The following is a 19,583-nucleotide window of genomic DNA, read 5'->3' on the forward strand; positions in this document are numbered from 1 at the left end:
ACAGAGGCTGGTCATTATGGTGTCTTGATTGAGAACTTTTGCAAGGCGAATGAGTTTGATCATGCAATCAAGTTGCTGGATAAAGCTTGTTGAGAAGGAAATAGTGTTGAGGCCAGAAAATTCTTTAGAGATTGAAGCTATTGCATATAATCCAATGATTCAGTATCTATGCCACCATGGTCAGACAGGAAGAGCAGAAGTCTTTCTCCGCCAATTGATGAAGAAGGGTGTTCTGGATCCTACTGCTTTTAATAATTTGATCTGTGGGCATGCAAAAGAAGGTAATCCTGGTCTTGCTTTTGAACTTATAAAGATCATGGGTAGGAGAGGGGTGCCTAAAGATGCGGATGCTTACAAATTGCTCATTGAAATATACTTAAGGAAAGGTGAGCCTGCTGATGCTAAAATGTCATTGGACAGTATGATCGAGGATGGGCATCTTCCTGAGTCTGGCATATTCAAATCGGTGATGGAGAGTTTGTTTGAAGATGGAAGGATTCAAACTGCAAGCAGAGTTATGAAGAGCGTGGTGGTGAAGGGAGTGAAAGAGCATATGGACTTGTGTTTGCATTGTGTCTTGCCAGCTGCTGTGGAGTTGTTTCCATCGGGATTTCGTGCTAATGATCCCTAAACTTATCCCCGTAGCTATCCCATTGTTTTGACTGGTATGAACTACTGTGAAATGTCGCGTTGCATTCATTTCCCACCACCAGGATATGAAAAGAAGGCTAGGACCAATGATGTGGACTTTCTAAAAAAGGTTGACACCATTTACTTATGTTCTATAACATTTCGCTTCACTCAAAATATACTATGTATACAAAATATTTTGTGACTGCGATGTCGAAAGCATGTTTGTAATTCCGTGGTTAGGTTGATAGGCTGTGTTCTGCAAAGAGAAGAGATCCTAATTATCTAGGATAATAATTAGTTGAACTGGAAGAATTTTTGAAGTAAAGCAGTATTGTAGTTAGTAATTTAATAACCGTTCTGTGTTATTTGTGAGAATCAACATTTCCATATCTTTATTTTGTTTATTGTTATGGTGTTGCAATCTGAAATAGAATTTTGGAGTTTGTCATCGTTAGGATATTGCGTTGTTCAAATGCATAAGAAAACCTTATTAAAGCTGATTGTTGATGTTACATGACTGCTTAGAATTCGGGTAGTTTCGATGCTTGATCTTGTTTTTGCTTTCTGTCACACCAATTAAAGATGGTTATGATGATTGGCGGAGACACAGAGCAGACCGAAATTAAAACAATCGAGAGGCGTTAGTTCTCCAGGCAGGGGAATTTAAAATAAAAAAATGGAAAAAGATAAGAGTTGGAGAGGTAATTCAGTATTTTGTGTCACCAACACTGCTTTGACAGGCTTAATGCCGACTCTCCCCTGACTCTCCTATTCAGTCTTCGTTTATGTTTCCATTCTTCATTCTTTGTTCCTTGCACTAACTGCATAAGGTGCATGCATGCAGCATAGGGGAAAAAGACAGAATTTTAGGAGTTGGGGTGAGGTGGATTTACTTATGTCTGTGGGAGATTGGAGTATCATTCATATTTGATCTTTGTTATTAGTAAACACGTTTTTTTGGCATAGTTTGCATGTGCACATAATGTGACATTGCATTGTCCCCCTATCATCAGTACATACAAGCAAGAGAAACTTCTCTCTAATTTCCATGAATGTCACATTGCAGGTGGCTGGAAGTATGTTTTGTCAACATAAATTTACATCTCCTATTAAAACCATACTTGGTTCAACTCCTAACAAACTGATCTCACAACTTGAGAATAGAATGATCAGAGTCATATTTTTGAACAAGGATTCTCATCGATGTCAGTGTTCTGGGGTCCAGTCAGAGCAACGTATTCAGACCTCGAATTTAGAGGAGAGACAACCTCCTCGAAATTCACATGTGAAGTCAGGTCTGAAGGATGCAAGGGTTGCTTTAGATGATAAGGTTGCTGGGAATGATTTGCATGGTACTGAGAAGACAGAAACAAAGATAGAACAGATAAAGATTATTTGACCCTTCGCTGTTCTGATGGTATGCGAATGATGATTCCTTATCATCATCGGCTTCTCAATCTGCACAGATTCCTATAGATTCTTCAGATCTAGGTATGGCTGCGTGGATCTGTTAAATCTTGTATTATTGTTCCTTAGGTATATTATTTTCCTATAGATTCTCCATAATTAAGTTGGAGTTGATTGCTACCTTATCACAATTCACAAATGCAAATGCACGCTCGGTATCATTTGTGTTATGTGCTCAGATTGCAGAAAACAGGATTTTCCTTTACATTGAATAACATTGAAGCTTCTTTTTCTGTACAATTGGCAAGGGGCTTATGGTGATACTAAAGTTGATTTCTCCAATGTGCGGAGCATCCAAGGTAAAACTTTTGGAAATGGTCATAACAGTTCTTTAGATAATGGTTAGTTTCAGTTTTGAAAACTGAACAACTCTTTGTATCTGTCATGTGTTTTTTTTTTGGCAAATTTCACATTTCATTTACTTCCCTTTTTAAAACCATGCAGGATTCCATAAGTATGTGAATCATCGTATAGCAGTTACTAACGGATCATCTGCTGTGATTAATGGAAAACCAGGGAAGAGGGCCAATGTTTCTGGCTATGGTTCTCATGAGGTGCTTAAACTTTCGTGATTCCTGATTTTTTATTTGTATTCTGCTGCATTTTTACTAACCAAGTGTTATGTCTGTTCTCTAAATTTGTAGAAACAAGTCTGGGTACAGAAAATCGAGTTCTGGTTCATAGTGAATTTTAAAATGGTGAGCATTTGATCATGAACCTTGCCATTTGAACGTAATTAGTTATTTATTGTAATCTGAAGTTTTCGGTAAATTATCGGCATAGAATTTAAATAGCATAGATAGTATTGAGAAATACTTCATGGAGAGAGTGTGGTTGTTAGAAACTTAAAGCCCCTTGCAGAAATTCGGGGAAACCAACAATTAGATCAGTAGTCGGACTGTGCTTCTTTTTACAGCATATTAGTTGGATATTCACCATATTGGTTGGATAGTTGCCAAGCTGACTTACTGGGAATCTCTATTAACTTTGTTGTTGGTATTTTGCCAACATAAATATGTTATTTGTACTAGCAGCAGTTTACGAAGCTTGATGGAATTTTACAAATTTTAGGAAACGTGAAAGATATATAATTGGAAAGGTGTGCCTGGAAAAGTTAGAAAAGGGTTCTTGGCCACATTATATAATGACTCAATTGATAATTTTAAGATTTACACAATATAATTAATGTATATTTAAGTAATACAATATATATATATATATAATACTACTAATAATAATAATAATAATAATAAAATAGCATATATTATCTCCTTGACGAGGCTGCTCTACATACGTACATATATAAAATAAAAAATAAATCATACTTTTTAAAAAAGGAAAAATATTACAAATGCTGAAATTCTTACTCTAAACCAAATAAACGTACTGCATAACATAACCACTCTTGTTACTGTAAAGATTTGACACCGACTGGCAACTTAAAAAAATCCAACCCAATATAAATGCACTAATGGCTATTCCAAGTCTACAACCTTATTCCAACCCTAAACATATTGGTTGGCATTAACTCTGGGATTCAAAACCTGAACAACTCTTCACCCTTATTCCGATAATTGAAAAAGAATTATTCTCTTCTCGAAAGATATTAGAAGACTGTACAACAAAGCTACCATAGGAAAACAATTGGACCATGCACATGCAGCCATAGTATCTAAGAAATCGTGAAAATTTTTCATTTCAATGATGAAATAATATACATATAAACACCAAGAACATCGATGGTTGAGGCAAATAGCATCAATACTACGAGACCATGACCAATTAAAGCGGTACTCGGCATTTAGGTTGGATAGAATTCTAAGCTACAAACTTCATCAAAAGTTATAAAATTTTCTTTTTGCCAATATTAAGAATGGATTAATGAAAGGGCATGGTATGAGCTCAAGCCATTGAGGCAGTGATTCAAACATGGCAGAAATTAATTTCAGCACTCGTCAGCGTCAAGAATGATGCCCACAATCACTTTGATATTGAATCAATGCCGAAGGTGGGGAGGGAATGGTTGGTCGTAATAGTGCAGAGAAATTGTAGTATCATACCTTGGACTGATTGTCAACATTTAGCATCTTTACATCTGTTTTTTGGGGTTTTGATTTAGCATCCCTGTTTTCAGGATATGATGGACCTCTAGGGAGATCATTATTACCAGTGGTGACCACCACATCAGTCATCTGAGATGTCTTAACTGTGGGTGGACTGACATTTTTCGCAACTCCATTGGTAACGGATCCTTGTTGATTCCCCGTCTCAGTTCTGGCCATTTCGGTTCCATTGCTCGGGGGGCCTCTTTGACTACCTATCTCTGTTCTTGCTAATGATGAACATTGTGTTTCTGTGATCCAAATAGAGCAGCATAGTCAATTCCCAATAGTTTATGCATGCAAAAGATAATACACCATAAAATAGATAACATGTATATTTAAATTCTCCACTCTCTGCCACTCTACACTCACTTCAGCATTCTGCTACTCCATGATGTATTACTTGGTTATTAGAATGCTAGGGATAGTTTCATCATTCGAGTCTCTCTTTTTATATGCACAATATTATGAATCAAATTTTTGGAAAAGGGAAAGGGAAACTTGCCCTTTATCTCTCCGAAAGTGATAAGCCTATTGAGACAATCTCTGAACTTTGTCAAAACGATTCTTTCCTGCTCTGCATAAATCTCGGTCATGCCCTGTTCATAAGGCAACTGTGAAGATTTGTTGCATCCAAGGCCCATGATCCTATTAGGAGAAGCAGTGGCCACGAACATTGTATCTTGTTCATCGCACATCAAGGCCAAAGTTCCCGGAGACATAGGCTTTCCCTTTGGCATATCAGCAACATCTGAGCTGCATTCTTCAGGGCAAGCTTTATCAGCCTGATTTGCACTTGAACAATCATCAGCCATGGTTTTCTCGGCATCAGAATCCTTCTGCCTTTGCAGCCTGTCTTGAGTGGATGATGCAATGGAAATTTCTGCATGTTCTGTCAGCATTTTGGTCAAGATTCTCTGATCTGAGTGTATACAGAAATTTAAGGAAGAGCATTAGGTTAGGTGGCAACTCTATTAACCTATTCCGACTCAAAAGTTTATTGCTAAAAACAAATTAAAACAGACAAACAAGAATTCTTTTAGTGGCATCAAGTGTCAAACTATAATTTTTTGCATGTACAAGAGTGTTTATGGAAACAACACCAGTTCCGATATTTAAAACAGTTTTAATACATTATCCGTTGACAAAGGAAGTCTAACCTTAAACACTGATATTATGTATTCATCTGAAAGAAAACCATATACTTTATTCATCAGGAAGGGAAAAAAAGTTGAACCATGAATCTTTCTTTAACAAGACAAGCAGAAAAGTTCAATAAACATCACAATATAAAATTTGTTTCTATGAACTGCTAGAGCTGAACACAATGGCAAAGCAAGTATAAGTTGATCATCATACATGAGAATACTCACTGTTTAAGCACTAAAATGAGACAGGATTAGGCGCTACAATTTCAGACCAGTTATTTGAATGATTTCCCATTTACCTGACAGTGTTTTGGCAGCTTCTCCTGATAGAACTACCAAAACAGAGCAAAGATCCTTCAAGTCCTGCTTTTGAATAATATCAGCTAACAGAGACCTTCCACCAAAATGCTTATGTTAGTTTCCTGAACAATCGGACTACAAATATTGTTTGATCAGGACTCTCCATTTACCTATATGTAAATTTTGAAGGGCCTACTGCAGCAGTTGTAGTAGCATGAGAAACTGGTAGAGAAGACAGGGAAGAGGAGGGTGCAGAAGCTCTGATATGATGTGGCTGATTAACAATGAAAATAAAAAGTAGCAAATGTTAGTTCTAAAAGAATAAATAAAAGTAATTGTGTGTAATCTTTTATGGTAACAAGTGAAGCACAGATATTGATACAAGAGAAGAATTAGCGGACACAGTAATGTGTCGATAAATATTTATAGATACGACGTGTTTTACCTGAGGAAAGCTTCCAAGCCTGGGAACAGATGGATCCCTTGCGGTTGACCCAAAGAGCAGTTCATGACCTTTTCTCTTTTTAGACCCTGGAGTGGATGCATAACCAGAGGACCCAATAGCTCCAGTTATAGCAGCATTTGCCGCCTGCTGAATATATGCCATATTGTTGGCATGGTCACCATGAAAAAGAGCCTGTCTCTCTTCACTTCCCTCAAAATTTTTGCAGTCCAAGCATTTGCAGTTTTTGGAGCAAAGAATGTTGGCTTGGAAACACTCACAATACTTTTTAAGGCACCCAGATTTCTTACAATGGCATCCTTTGTTGTGCTTCCCCACAATTAAAACTTCCCCAGCCTCTTCCTAAAATAATTCAAAACTAAAAACTATGAGAATGCCTATTGCAGCAAGCTTCAAATGATGACATTTATGCTAAACTTTGAATTCTATATTTTGTTAATATAATTTTTCAAGAGGGAAAGGATCCTTTCCACACTACTTAGAAAGTACTGAAAATTTTCACTACTTTACCCAAGGGTGAGTAATAAACTTCCAACTAAATATATTACAGAAATTTTAATGATTTTAAATTAAAACAAAGCTAAATGAAAGTTAATTAAAAAGGAAAAATGAATAGGATAAATATTTAAGCTTAGATTTGGTTGAAACTTGAAAGTTTATTACTCACCCTTGAATAGAGTTTCGCTACTTTTTAAGTAGTGAAAAGGATCTTTTCATTTGCAAGAGTCTAACCAGATAGAGTTCAGAAAAAAGGATATCAACTATGTGCAAAAATCACATGTGTAGCCATACATTTAAATGGAAGAATACCAATGTAAAAGGTTATGTATATTCCAAAGGGCCCATCAACGAGTAAAGGAAACAAAAAATATTACCCTAGATAGTCATTTTAATGGAGCCATAAGAACATTGGTATCTCCATGATAATATTTCAAGGATTCAAATAGAGGCCGAATAGTTGTATCGTGGCCGCTATGTCGTGTTCACGGCGGTGTCCAAAATTGCTATCACGGAAAATAGCGGTGTGAAGCGGGTCACACCAATAGCGGCAGATCGCGGCCAATAGCGGGAATAGCGGTATTCCGTTATTTTATTTTTAAAAAACTCGAGCTTTTTTTATTAAAAAAAATCAGCTCCTTTAAAAAAATTCACGACCGCGATATTCGCAATGACCGCAATAGTATCTGTTAGATCCGCAACCGTGGTAAACGCAATGCGACCGGAAACGCGGCCGCAACTGCATTTTAAATCTCTCTTGAATCAATATTGTGCAAAATCAGCAAGGAAAAATGTGGACTAAAAGAAGTCCGGCCAGCGTACCCTTCTATCACGTGTGCCATGCGGGCTGCTTGCAATTTTTGGTCTGAATGCATTTGAATTGCGCTCCAAAGTTGCTTCAATAGCATCTCGTCTTGCAGTTTCATTTTCAACATTGTTATAACAATTAACACAGTTGCACCCATCACAATATATGCCAGATGCAAAACACTCACAGTACCTGGTCAAGGCATTGCATAATTAACTTTCTATATCTTATACCATCAAACAAATTTATCACAATTCATATATAAAAGACTTGCAGAAAAAAATCAAACACAAGAATGAATAAGGGAAAACAAATAGTACTAAGGTACTATCTAAAATGCCCAGGTAAATATGGCTTAAATGCAGTTGCATGTAAAGAAGAAAACCAGTTTCTTATCTTGAAAACGAAAGAAATTAAATGTCTCACGAAAAAAAAAAGAGCTCAATGTAGACAAGCTTGTAAGAACTTTGTTACTAGCCAACAAGTAAAATAATGACAACAGCTGTTACATTGCATCCAAAGTCGAACAGCATTGAATATGGAAGAATTCATTATGCCAAAAGAGCATAAAAGTCAACGTACTTACAGTTTCAGACACCGAGAATGTTTACAGTTACACTGCTTCTGCTTCTTTGGAGTGCCATCTTTCAGTTCATTTGGTCTTGGTTTTGCTTTTGGGGATTCTGGTTTTCTGAAGTGAGCAAGAAATAAAGAAAAAGAATAAAAATAGAGTACAAGTAATTAACTTCCATATTAAGAAATTAAAAAAAAACATATTTTAAAGCAATCCTGCTGTTCATTGAGCCATTAATTCCACCAGTTATTTAAACTTTGTAGATTTTCATAAAATATCTTCCATAAATGTCAAACACATTATCGGTAGGGGTGTAGGAACAACAGAAAGAAAAATTAAAAGAGATTAAAACAAGTTCCATTGCAATTAAAAGGTAAGAAAGGGGGAAACGACCAATATGGTAACGTCCAAGAAACAAAATGCCACATCCTAGCACTACACTAGATTCTAGACAGAAATATTGGGAAACAACCAGCAAAGAGCCTAAGAAGCCATCAATACCAATTTTTGGTTGCTAACATGTCATGCAGGAAAACTTGGTTAAAAAGAAAGTCTGGGTACCAATGCTCCCTAGAGCCAACACTTTTTGCAGCAGTGCTCCTGAACAGCAGCAATCCAATCCTTCAGTGCTCCAGCACTCCAATAAGAGACAGAGATAGGATTGAACATTGAGGGGGCCAAAAAGCCTAGGGACCTAAGAAGTATTTAAACTAAAAAATTTGGGGGGGGGGGGGGGCAAGGCTTAATCTGATTAACATCCAAACTACGAGGGACCTAAAATATAATTAAACAAAAAAGTCTGGGGGTGAGGAGTAGGGCTCCTCCCAACATCTATTTAGCACCGTCCCTGACTATGGAGCTCCAATATTCCAAAGTTTTAACTCCAACGCTTCACTCCTCTAGCACTTCAGTGCTTCAGCACTCTAGAGCTTCAGTGTTTCAGCCCTCCACTGCTCTAGCCCTCCATGGCTCTAGTGCTCCAAGTGTTTGCAGCTTCAGTGCCACAAAGCAATGCTCTAGCACTCCATTCTTCCAACACTGCAGCGTTTCATTTCCTAGTAGCGTAGCAAAATAAACATGTTTTGTAGTGTGGTACATAACTACTGCAGGAAGAGCAGATGAGCTAACCCGGAATCAGTGGCAGGATTTTTGAGTTTACTTCACCAATTGGATGTTCTGGGAGTGCCTCTGGACTGTAGATTGTTCAGAAGCCTCCACCTTAACATTTTGTTATTTCTTTCGGTATGCAACTTTCCCTCTATAACTAAACACCACGCTTTTTATCTTCTCAAGCCACCTTTTTCCTTTACTACCACCATTTGCCAGCATCGGTTATTCATAATCTACTTCAATCTTTCTCTCCGCCATCTCTCACGACATTCTAGATAACTAGCTTGCTTAATTTCTCACCCTATCAGAAGAACCCTCTACAAAAGCTATATAAGGTGAAAGCTAAAGTTTAGAGAAAATCAATTCCCCAAAAAATCAATTGATCCATACCTTTATTCAAAACGATGTTTGGTGAAGACATCAAAGGAAAAAAGAAATTAATTTGAAGGAGAAACAAATACAAAAGCACCAATTAACCTCCAAATGATCACTTCCCAGAAGAAACTCCACTATTATGTTAAAGCAAAAACTAACTTACCTAACTAAAATCGTAATTCCTAGAAAGAAAGAAAAAAAAAATTGATGCAAACATAGCTAAGATTATAGAGTTAGTGTTGAAGCATATGAAAATAAAATGTCAATCCGGACAGGAAATATGGGGATACTAAAACCAAGAGCTCCTTACTATATACACTCTCAAATAGGAAAATAAACACGGACTTAAATTTTTTTCAAACGCGAACTAATCCAAAGAGCAAACTCCAAAAAAGTAATAATAATCACAACAAACTAAAAGAAAATGACATTTTTTATCGGAAAAGCTTACACAACTCTGCTCGAGGCCGTAGTAAGAGGAGGTTGCGCAGCGACAACAGGGGTAGTAGCCACCACCGGCGGTTGCTGTTGTACAGTAATTGCAGCCGAAGACGAGGGCACACCTATCCTTTGGGTGGATTGCGGGTGTTCCGGCAAATTCACACCTCCAGAAGAAACCCCGCCAAAACCGGCCGTGAAATCGAGCTGCCTTGCTAGCTTCTTCGCAGAAAAATCCGCCGTACCCGATTGCACATTTTTTGGCGGGATTTCACCTCCTTCTTCTTCCCCCATCCAAATCCAACTCCTCCCTAAATTTAAAAAAAAAAACACAGCCACAGCTAAAATATCCACCAAATTACCTTAAATCAACTCAAATCCACACCCTTTTAGGTCCAAATCCCAATCTGCAATCGAAAACACCCCAAATTACCAAAACAACCTCGATTCCCCCAAGCTCCAGATTTCCATCAGTAACTTCCAAATAGACGAGAAGATTTAGAATCCGATCGATGCATATATATATATATATATATATATATATATATAGAGAGAGAGAGAGAGAGAGAGAGAGAGAGAGCGAAACTAAAGAACACTACACAGAGCAATATTAGAGTTAGGGTTTGTAAAGCAGTGATTTTTCAGGAAGGAGAAAAGAGAAGCAAAAGTTTGAAAGGAACTTCGTTTTGGTTTGCTGTTTCTTCTCTTCCTTCATGTCTCCTCCCTCTCTCTTGCTAAGTTTTTGAAATTTCAATTTCTATATATTTTTTGCGTCAATTAGATGGTGGAGACTTGTATGGGCTTGAGATCCGATGGCTCGTGATAAAAATATTAATCTGACGGGTAAAATTCATAGGTGCGTGTATGGAAATGTTGCTGAACGTCGGATCTGATTACTTTGAGGTTTTCCACAAGAGCTGTGGGTTAAAACTTAGTTTTAACTTTAACCTTTGAATTATATAAATTTTTTTACTATAATATTTAAATTTTCATATATAATTCCTTCACACATTTATTGTTGCAAAATAAAAAATATAGAAAAATTAAAATTTACGAAATTTGAAATAAATTTTTCTATAAAATTAAAAATAGTATTTTTTATTTTCATTTTTTAAATGATCTTAAAACTTTAAAAATATTAAAAAAAATTAATGATATTTGTCAATAGGAAACTTTTTTTAGAAATATTATTTAAAATATATATTAAAATCAAATAATAGAGTACAAAGTGATCAATCGAAAAAGTAACAAAGAAAAATGATTTATATGAAAATCTAAAATTCAGTTAATTTTAAAATCAAATATGAGATCATCACAATTTAAGTACATTATATATATTAAATAATATAGAATGATTATAAGGCATTATTGAATATTTATTATCGTACTGAATACACAAAAAACAATTGCTATATCCTAGAAAAAACAACATTTAATATTTTAATAAAGCATTATACCATTAAAAGAAATATTAGATTTTATAAGGCCAAATTAAGACTCATCTGGAAGATAATGTTGTCAAATCACAAATTAAAGAAAACAATTTGGAACAAAATCAACTAGTTTATTATGTAGATAAAATCAAACATTACTGTCACTGTTTCAAGCGTGTCCATGATTTTCATTTGAAGCCCCTCGAGTAATCCATTCTTTTGGAGCTTTACACAAAGTAATCAGAAATTCACGTGTTGTTCATACATAAAACTAATAAGTTATACCGGATTCATGATTTTCATCTCTAATTTCCGGTTTCCACTTCTTATATTATACCTCAAACAATACGGAACATATAACTTAAGCATTCACTATACCTCATCAGAAATGTAAGGAAAAACCATTGACGCTCTTCTCCACCTTGAAATGCCCCAAGTCACAGTCGGATCCCATGTCATCACAATCATTCCACCCACCAGGTGAATCCTCATCGTGGTCGTTTTTTGTGAGAGGTACATGTAGCTTAGAAACGACAAGTGGAAGAGGTTCTTCATCGAAATACTTGTCGTTCAGGAGCTCCATTGCATTAGCTCTATTAGCTGGGTTGTAACAAACAAGTCTTTTGACAATGGAGATTTCATCAGCAGATCTATTTGGTAAGCAGGCTTTTAAACCGGTCGGATTTTCGATCTTGGAAAAAGAAATTGTTTTGTAATATGGGAGTTTACTACAGCTTGGCCAAACTTCTTCAGTCAAATTTCCCAAGACATTGATTATTCTACTGAGCTGATCAATGTCAGAAATACCAGGAAAAAGCGGCTCAAAGGTTAGCAGCTCTGAGAAAATGCAACCCAATGACCACAAATCTACCTCCAGTCCATAGTCTGTCGATTCATACAGTAATTTCGGGGCTCTGAACCAGCGAGTACCAACACAGGAGGTGAGAGCACCATTTCTGCCATCCCCACCCTCTTCAGCCTCGTATGAGTAAGAACTCTTGAGAGGATCATCGTCAGTGTCACTTATGGTACATGTTGCAAGGCAAGATGAGTATCCGTCGTTAGTAATTGTTTCTTTGTCGGTTTCATCCATGACATATCGTTTAGCCTTGAGCTCAACTAACTGTCTAAGATATTCTTCTCTATTTGTATCTTCCACCACTTGCTTATTAAATCCTTGATCTGGCAAACTGTGAGCATCGGCGACCACATCTAATGGTGGAGTTACGTTTTCTTGGTATGTTGTGTTTTGTTCAACCGACAGTTGTTGACTATCATTATCACCATCAAATCCAAGCTCCATGAGTATCCTTGCCTGGAAACCAAGCCAAACATACGTATGAAACATGGAAGATGACAAGTAAAACAAACTTAAACGGTTCTTTGAACACTATAATTTAGATAGTACTTTGCAACATTGAGAAACACACCATAACATGCTAGGAAGCCTATTTACCAAGGCTGTGATAAAGATGTTATAATCAACACTGACTAGTACTACTCAAACTAATCATACTCACAAGAAAGCTCTCTAGTATTGGGAGAAAAAAATGATTTTGGGATTTTGGGATGATTTTGAAGCTAAATGGGTTAGGGTATTTATAGTTGAAGCTTAAGGATTAATCTTATAAATACCCTAAAGTCCAATGACTAATTATAATTACGCCATTACAATTTTTCAACAAACATCTACTAAACTTTGAAAAACCATTTTTCAAAGAAACATTTACCAAACTTTGAAAACAATTTTCAAAGAAACATTTACCAAACTTTGAAAACCATTTTCAAAGTTGGTTGCCAACCTTTGGACTTTTAACAATCTCCTACTTTAAGACTGATTTTAATCTGTCTTCACACCTCGATCGATGCAGCAGCATTTCTAGTCTTGTTATTCTAGCATGCCAACTAAAGCTGAACACAACTTCAGTTTGTCCGTGGTCATCGTCTTTGTCAACATGTCTGCCGGATTTTAAGCTCCGCTAATCTTTTCAAGTTTCAAAATCCCATCTTCCAGAAGAGACCGGATAAAATGATATCACAATTGTATATGATTCGTCCTGGAATGTAAAGACGGATTCTTTGCTAGATGGATAGCACTTTGACTGTCGCAATACAAGACATTGTTTTCTTGTTTCTTGCCTAACTCTTCCAAGAAACTTTGGAGCCATACCAACTCTTTGCTGGCTTCCGTAACAACGACAAATTCTGCTTCAGTTGTGGAGAGAGCAACTATCTTCTGTAGTTGAGAAACTCAACTCACTGCAGTACCTCCTAGAGTATAGACATACCCTGTAGTGCTTCTTCTGATATCAACATTTCTAGCTAAGTCAGCATCTACATATCCTGTCAGTATCGTATCTCCACCTTTGAAACAAAGTGATTTGTTTATGGTACCTCGCAGATATCTGATGATCCATTTGACTGCTTTCTAGTGTACCTTGCCTAGATTATTCATGTACCTGCTAACAGCTCCCACTGCATGAGCAATATCTGGTCTGGTACAAACCATGGCGTACATCAGACTTCAAATTGCTGAGGCATACGACACATTCACCATGTGTGGACGTTCTTCCTCCATCTTTGGTGACTGATCTTTGGAGAGTCTAAAATGAACACCTAAAGGTGTACTTATTGGTTTAGCATCTTGCATGTTGAACCTGGAGAGTACTTTGTTGATGTACTCAGCATGTGATAACATCAAAGTCCCCGACTTTGTTTCTCTTGATCCTCATCCCAAGAATCTGCTTGCAGCGCCCAGATCCTTCATAGCAAACTGCTTCGACAATTTTTGCTTCAAGTTTATAATCTCTTGTATGTCTAAGCCTGCATCGAGCATGTCATCAACGTAAAATAATAAAATAATGAAGTTGTTGTCAAACCTCTTGATGTAGCAACAATGATCTGCTTGGCATCTGGTAAAACCACTGTTGCCCATGAAACTATCGAACTTCTTGTATCACTGTCTATGAGCTTGTTTTAAACCATACAAGCTCTTCTTCAACCTACATACCAGGTTTTTTTTGCTTGCCTCAAAGAAGCCTTCTGGTTGCCTCAATGAAGCCTTTTGACTGCCTCATATAAATTTCTTCCTCCAAATCACCATGAAGGAAAGTTGTCTTCACATCTAACTGCTCAAGATGTAAATTCTCTACAGCTACAATTTTCAACACCAGTATGATTGTAGACAGTTTTACGACTGGAGAGAAAATTTCATTGTAGTCAATACCTTCCTTTTGCTAAAAACCTTTGACAACCAATCTTACTTTGTAACGTTTGCTCCCATCGTGCTCTTCTTTGATCCTGTAAATCCACTTGTTATGGAGTGCTTTCTTGCCTGGTGGTAATTCAGCTAATTCCCACGTCTGATTTGATATAAGCGAGTTCATCTCATCTTTCATGGAAGACTCCCACTTGACTGAATCCTCCGCTTGCATTGCTTCATCATATCACTCTGGTTCACCATTGTCAGTCAGCAACAAGTAGTGCAAAGAAGGAGAATATCGCTGGGTTGGTTTAGGAATTCTGGAAGAGCGTCTTAGTTCCGGTGTGTCTGGTTCTTCTTGAACTGCTTCAGGATTGATCTGAACATCATTTCTAGAAATCTTGTCGAACTCAACAAATTCCTTTGTTTCAACTTCGGTATTGGAGCTACTTGATTCAACAGTTGACTTGTCTTTGTACATCACATTCTCATTGAAAATGACATTTCTACTTCTGATGATCTTTCAATTTTCGTAGTCCCAAAATCGGTAACCGAACTCATCACCACCATAACCAACAAAGACACATTTGTTGGACTTTGCATCAAGTTTATTTCTTTCAGCAGAGTTTATGTGTACATAAGAAATACAACCAAACACTCTTAAGTGTGAAAGGTTTATTTCTTTCTTGCTCCAAACTTCATCTGGTATTCTGCCATCTAAAGGAACTGAGGGCCCACGGTTGATCAGGTAAGTTGCAGTGTTGATAGCTTCAGCCCATAAAAATTTGGGCAAACCGGCATGTATTCTCATGCTTCTGGCACATTCATTTAGAGTTCTGTTCATGCGCTCTGCTACACCATTATGTTGCGATATCATGGGAATTGTTGTCTCCATCTTGATCCCATTGTTTGCGCATAAATCTATGAATCTCCTATTTTTATACTCTCCTCCATTGTCAGACCTCAACCGCTTGACTTTCTGACCAGTCTTATTTTCCACCATGACCTTCAATTTTCTGAAGGTATCAAAGACTTCTGATTTGTTCTTCAGAAAATAAACCCACACCTTCCTTGTAGAATCATCGATGAAGGTGACATAATATAATAAGCCTGCAAGAGATGGAACTGGAGATGGTCCCCATACATCAGTATGAACCAACTCTAACTTTTCAGCCTTGAGAGTCTTACCAATCTTTGCAAAGCTGACTTTCTTTTGTTTGCCAAAGATGCAATCCTCGCATATTCTGACATCTACATTCTTTAGATCCGGCAGCTTCTCTTTTGACAAACGTGTCTTCAGCCCTTTCTCGCTCATATGACCAAGCCTTTGATGTCATAGGTTTGATTTTCCATCACCATCTGTTGCAGCAATGATATTCTCTAAGTTTGAGGTTACATAGAGAGTATCAGTCTTCTTACCACGAGCAATGACAAGTGCTCCTTTGGTAATCTTCCATTCACATCCTGAAAAGGTTGTACTATAACCTTCTCAATCAAGCTGTCCTATAGAAATCAAATTTCTTTTGAGGCCAGGAATATGTCTCACTCCTTTCAGCGTCCAGGTGGTCTGGTTTGGCAACTTTAATCGGATGTCTCCTTTTTCGACGATTTTCAAGGTTTCATCATCAGCTAGATTAACCCTTCCAAAATCACCACTAACATAGTTCTCCATGATTTCTTGGCATGTGGTGGAGTGGAAAGATGCCCGTGAATCCAAGATCCATGATTCAATTGGACTTTTAACGCTTAGAATCATGACATCACATGTCTCCTCTGTCACGTCGGCATATTCCTTTGCGCCATTTTTCTTCGTTGCTCGGCAATCTCTTTTAAAGTGACCCTTCTTGCCGCAGTTATAACAGGTAAAATATTTCTTTCTCGTTCTTGATTTTCCCGTTCTGGACTTGAATCTGCCACGATTTGAATTTCTTTCTGAAGTTCTCCCTCTGGACTCCGTGTGCAAGGCTGAGGAGGTTGATGTTTCACCCGATTCTCTCCTTTGAATTTCTTCACTCAATACCAGATCTCAAACATCATTGAATTTTAATTTGTTGTTTCCCGACGAGCTGCTGACTGCTGTAACAGTAGAATTCCAACTGTTTGGTAGAGATGATAAGAGAATTAAAGCTCGAACTTAATCGTCGAATTCAATTTCCACTGAACTCAACTGGGTTGTGATTGTATTGAGTTCATTTAGGGGTTGAGCAATTGATGCCCCTTTTCCCATCCGCAAATTGAATAATCGTCTCATCAAGTGAACTTTTTTTGAGGTCATACATACTGGAGAGAGCCGTCATAAGACCCGCCGTGGTCTTTTCCTTTGCTATGTTGAAAGCAAAATTGCGGGATAACGTCAGTCGGATAACTCCGAGGGCTTGTCTGTCGAGAAGAACTCGGTCTTCATTCTTCATGCCCTCTGGTTGTTTCCCTAAGAGAAGTTGATATAGATTTTTCTGGTACAGAAAATCTTCAATCTGCATCTTCCAAAAGCCAAAGTCCACACCATCGAACTTTTCAATTTTCATCTTCCCTTCGTCTGCAACCATTGCTCCTTCTCGAATCTGGCTTTGTTTGGATTGTTTTTGACAATTCTTGCGAACCACCGTGTATTAGAATACCTCCGTCGATAAATTCGTATCGTCGACAAAATTTTACTATTCACGAAATTCACTATTTATGTGAATAGTAATGAATAGTAACCTCGCAAAAAAATTGACAAAATTTACAACCAAAAACTCTGATTACTAGTTGTTGAGAAATAAACTAGTACGAGTAATTTTCCTATAATCAGATTAGTAAGAATGAGAAATAGAAGCGAAAAAATAATACCCGAAATTGATAACGGAGTTCAACCAATTTTACTTACGTCTCCGGACTGCTGCAGATCTTTTACTAAGAGAGAAAATTTACAGGTGTTTACAAAACACTCACTACTCACAAGAAAACTCTCTAGTATTGGGAGAAAAAAATGATTTTGGGATTTTGAGATGATTTTGGGATTTTGAAACTAAATGGTTAAGGTATTTATAGTTGAAGCTTAATGACTAATCTTATATATACACTAAAGTCCAGTGACTAATTATAGTTACCCCATTACAATTTTTCAACAAACATCTACCAAACTTTGAAAAACCATTTTTCAAAGAAACATTTACCAAACTTTAAAAAATCATTTTTCAAAGAAACATTTACCAAACTTTGAAAATCATTTTCAAAGAAACATTTACCAAACTTTGAAAACCATTTTCAAAATTGATTCACAACCTTTGGACTTTTAACATAAAGCACCAGCAGCTAAGGACCCATTGGTACATTAATGTAGAGAATTTTTCCACTCTTACGACTGTTCCTAGTTTGAAACAGGAAAGCATGAATGAAGCACAAAATGCGGCACATCACCAGATTCATGCAATTTCGATCACTGAAAACATGTTATATTACTCGATATAGAAACAAGAAACATCAGTGCCAAATCTTGACAGCATGTGCCTGCATTAACAATTTATAGATACCAAAATGAACAATTATTTTCTGATAATGCATGGACCAATATGCTGATATTTCTCGTAATTATCAGGGAACCTACAGGAACCAGTGGAATTGTTGCGATTCAAACAAAAAGGCAATAGTCTAATAGGATTCAGCATCAACACCTCAAACTATTGCAAATGTCATCATATCATCTGTGACTAAAAATGCGGCATTTGGATGAAAAAGAACACCCATAATGCAGTAATTAGAAGAATCCCATCAACCTAAAGCATCCGTTTTTTCACAGTAACTTCATCAGCTTATGAATTCGATCACATGATTAGAAGCATCTGCCACATAGTTCAAGAATAAAAACAAGTTCAGGATAATTAAGATTAGTATTTTGTCCGCTAATATTGGAGTCTGAAAGCTCAACTCAAGGAGCCGGTTTGGACACTTGCTAAATGTTCATGATCTATATAAGTTTATCATCGAGCTATTAAGTTGAACACTTAGAAATTCCAAGTTCAACAACTGCAACCCGTGTCAGAAAATTATTAGCAAGCTCAAAATGTCAACTTTCCAGTAGGAATAAAACTTTAATCCAAGATCGCCGCATTTAACTTCCCAAAGCTTCACATTCAACTAATTATATGATATGATGTAAATTAAAAAACCGAAGTTGAATTTAATCTAAGAAAACTCAACATGAGTGTACCTGGCCAAAATCGGCCAACTTAAGAACCCCATCATCTGAAACCAACAAATTCCCAGGCTTTAAATCACGATGAACGATCATATTCCGATGACAACCGTCAACCCCACACAAAATCTGGAGCATCCACCTCTTAATTTCACCGACCCATATCCCACCTTCCTTCTTTTTCGCGTCGCGGATAACCGCCGCCAAATCGGTCCTCAAGAACTCCAAGACGAGCACGGCGTCTTCGTCTTCCCGCCAAAAGTACTCGTGCAAGACGACTATGTTGGGGCAGTTATGAAGCATTTGCGAGGCCTCGATTTCCCTGAACGCCGATTGGTAGTCGTGGACTTCCTTGAGGGCGACTATGAGGTTGTCGGAGAGTCGACGCGCCCTGTAGACGTCGGAGTAGGCGCCTGAACCTACGCGCTCCAGGATCTCGTACTTGGCGATGATCTCGGGTCGGGTGTGTATGCTCCAGCTCTTCGGTAGTGGTTGCTCCATTTTCCCGTCCTTTTGCCTAATGATTCTGTGAGATTCTTTTGAGATTCAGTCTTTTCTGACTTTCCAAGAGAGACGACGTCGTTTGCGAACGGAAAAAACATAAAAAGTCATTTTAATCATTAAGCTTGGGTTTAATGAAGTTTTACACCGATTAAAATGTTTCGTACCTCGTCACCATATATTTGTTGAAATTTCAACAAATTATTCGGTGCATTAATGCACCGAATGTGTAAGTGGAATTGTGGAGTCAAAAGTAGCTGCAAATTGTTGAAATAATAAAGGCATAACTATCAAATTGAGTCCCTAAACTTTAGGGTATTTATAATATTAGTCCTCAAGTTTCAACTATAAATACCT

General features: G+C 37.2%; 2 protein-coding genes across 2 annotated transcripts; both read right to left on the reverse strand.

The window, feature by feature from the left end:
• Positions 1–3,904: 3,904 nt before the first annotated feature.
• Positions 3,905–10,400, reverse strand: LOC120167814 (protein tesmin/TSO1-like CXC 5). The gene is made up of 9 exons (XM_039176708.1): positions 10,271–10,400; positions 9,930–10,223; positions 8,006–8,110; positions 7,434–7,611; positions 6,096–6,455; positions 5,821–5,924; positions 5,650–5,744; positions 4,708–5,124; positions 3,905–4,453 (listed from the first exon to the last, which is right to left on the reverse strand). The coding sequence occupies exons 2-9, from the start codon at positions 10,208–10,210 to the stop codon at positions 4,155–4,157; spliced, it is 1,839 nt and encodes a 612-aa protein (XP_039032639.1). The 5' UTR covers positions 10,211–10,223; positions 10,271–10,400; the 3' UTR covers positions 3,905–4,154.
• A 1,331-nt stretch (positions 10,401–11,731) lies between these two features.
• Positions 11,732–19,274, reverse strand: LOC120167818 (cyclin-dependent kinase F-1-like). Its single transcript, XM_039176714.1, has 2 exons — positions 18,741–19,274; positions 11,732–12,664 (listed from the first exon to the last, which is right to left on the reverse strand). The coding sequence occupies exons 1-2, from the start codon at positions 19,224–19,226 to the stop codon at positions 11,732–11,734; spliced, it is 1,419 nt and encodes a 472-aa protein (XP_039032645.1). The 5' UTR covers positions 19,227–19,274.
• Positions 19,275–19,583: the final 309 nt, after the last annotated feature.

Source organism: Hibiscus syriacus, unplaced genomic scaffold (genome assembly GCF_006381635.1).
Source record: "Hibiscus syriacus cultivar Baekdansim isolate YM2019G1 unplaced genomic scaffold, ASM638163v2 tig00111701_pilon, whole genome shotgun sequence".
Taxonomy (NCBI): Eukaryota; Viridiplantae; Streptophyta; class Magnoliopsida; order Malvales; family Malvaceae; genus Hibiscus; species Hibiscus syriacus.

What these genes read in the sequence shown, in the direction of transcription:
- LOC120167818 (XM_039176714.1), bottom strand. Translation starts at nt 19,226, where the DNA reads ATGGAGCAACCACTACCGAAGAGCTGGAGCATACACACCCGACCCGAG. An exon ending in AGTTGGCCGATTTTGGCCAG is followed by an intron (nt 12,665 to 18,740) that starts GTACACTCATGT and finishes CTTGGTTTCCAG; the next exon opens with GCAAGGATACTCATGGAGCT.
- LOC120167814 (XM_039176708.1), bottom strand. Translation starts at nt 10,210, where the DNA reads ATGGGGGAAGAAGAAGGAGGTGAAATCCCGCCAAAAAATGTGCAATCG. An exon ending in ACGGCCTCGAGCAGAGTTGT is followed by an intron (nt 8,111 to 9,929) that starts GTAAGCTTTTCC and finishes TGCTCACTTCAG; the next exon opens with AAAACCAGAATCCCCAAAAG. An exon ending in CCTTCAAAATTTACATATAG is followed by an intron (nt 5,745 to 5,820) that starts GTAAATGGAGAG and finishes TTTTGGTGGAAG; the next exon opens with GTCTCTGTTAGCTGATATTA.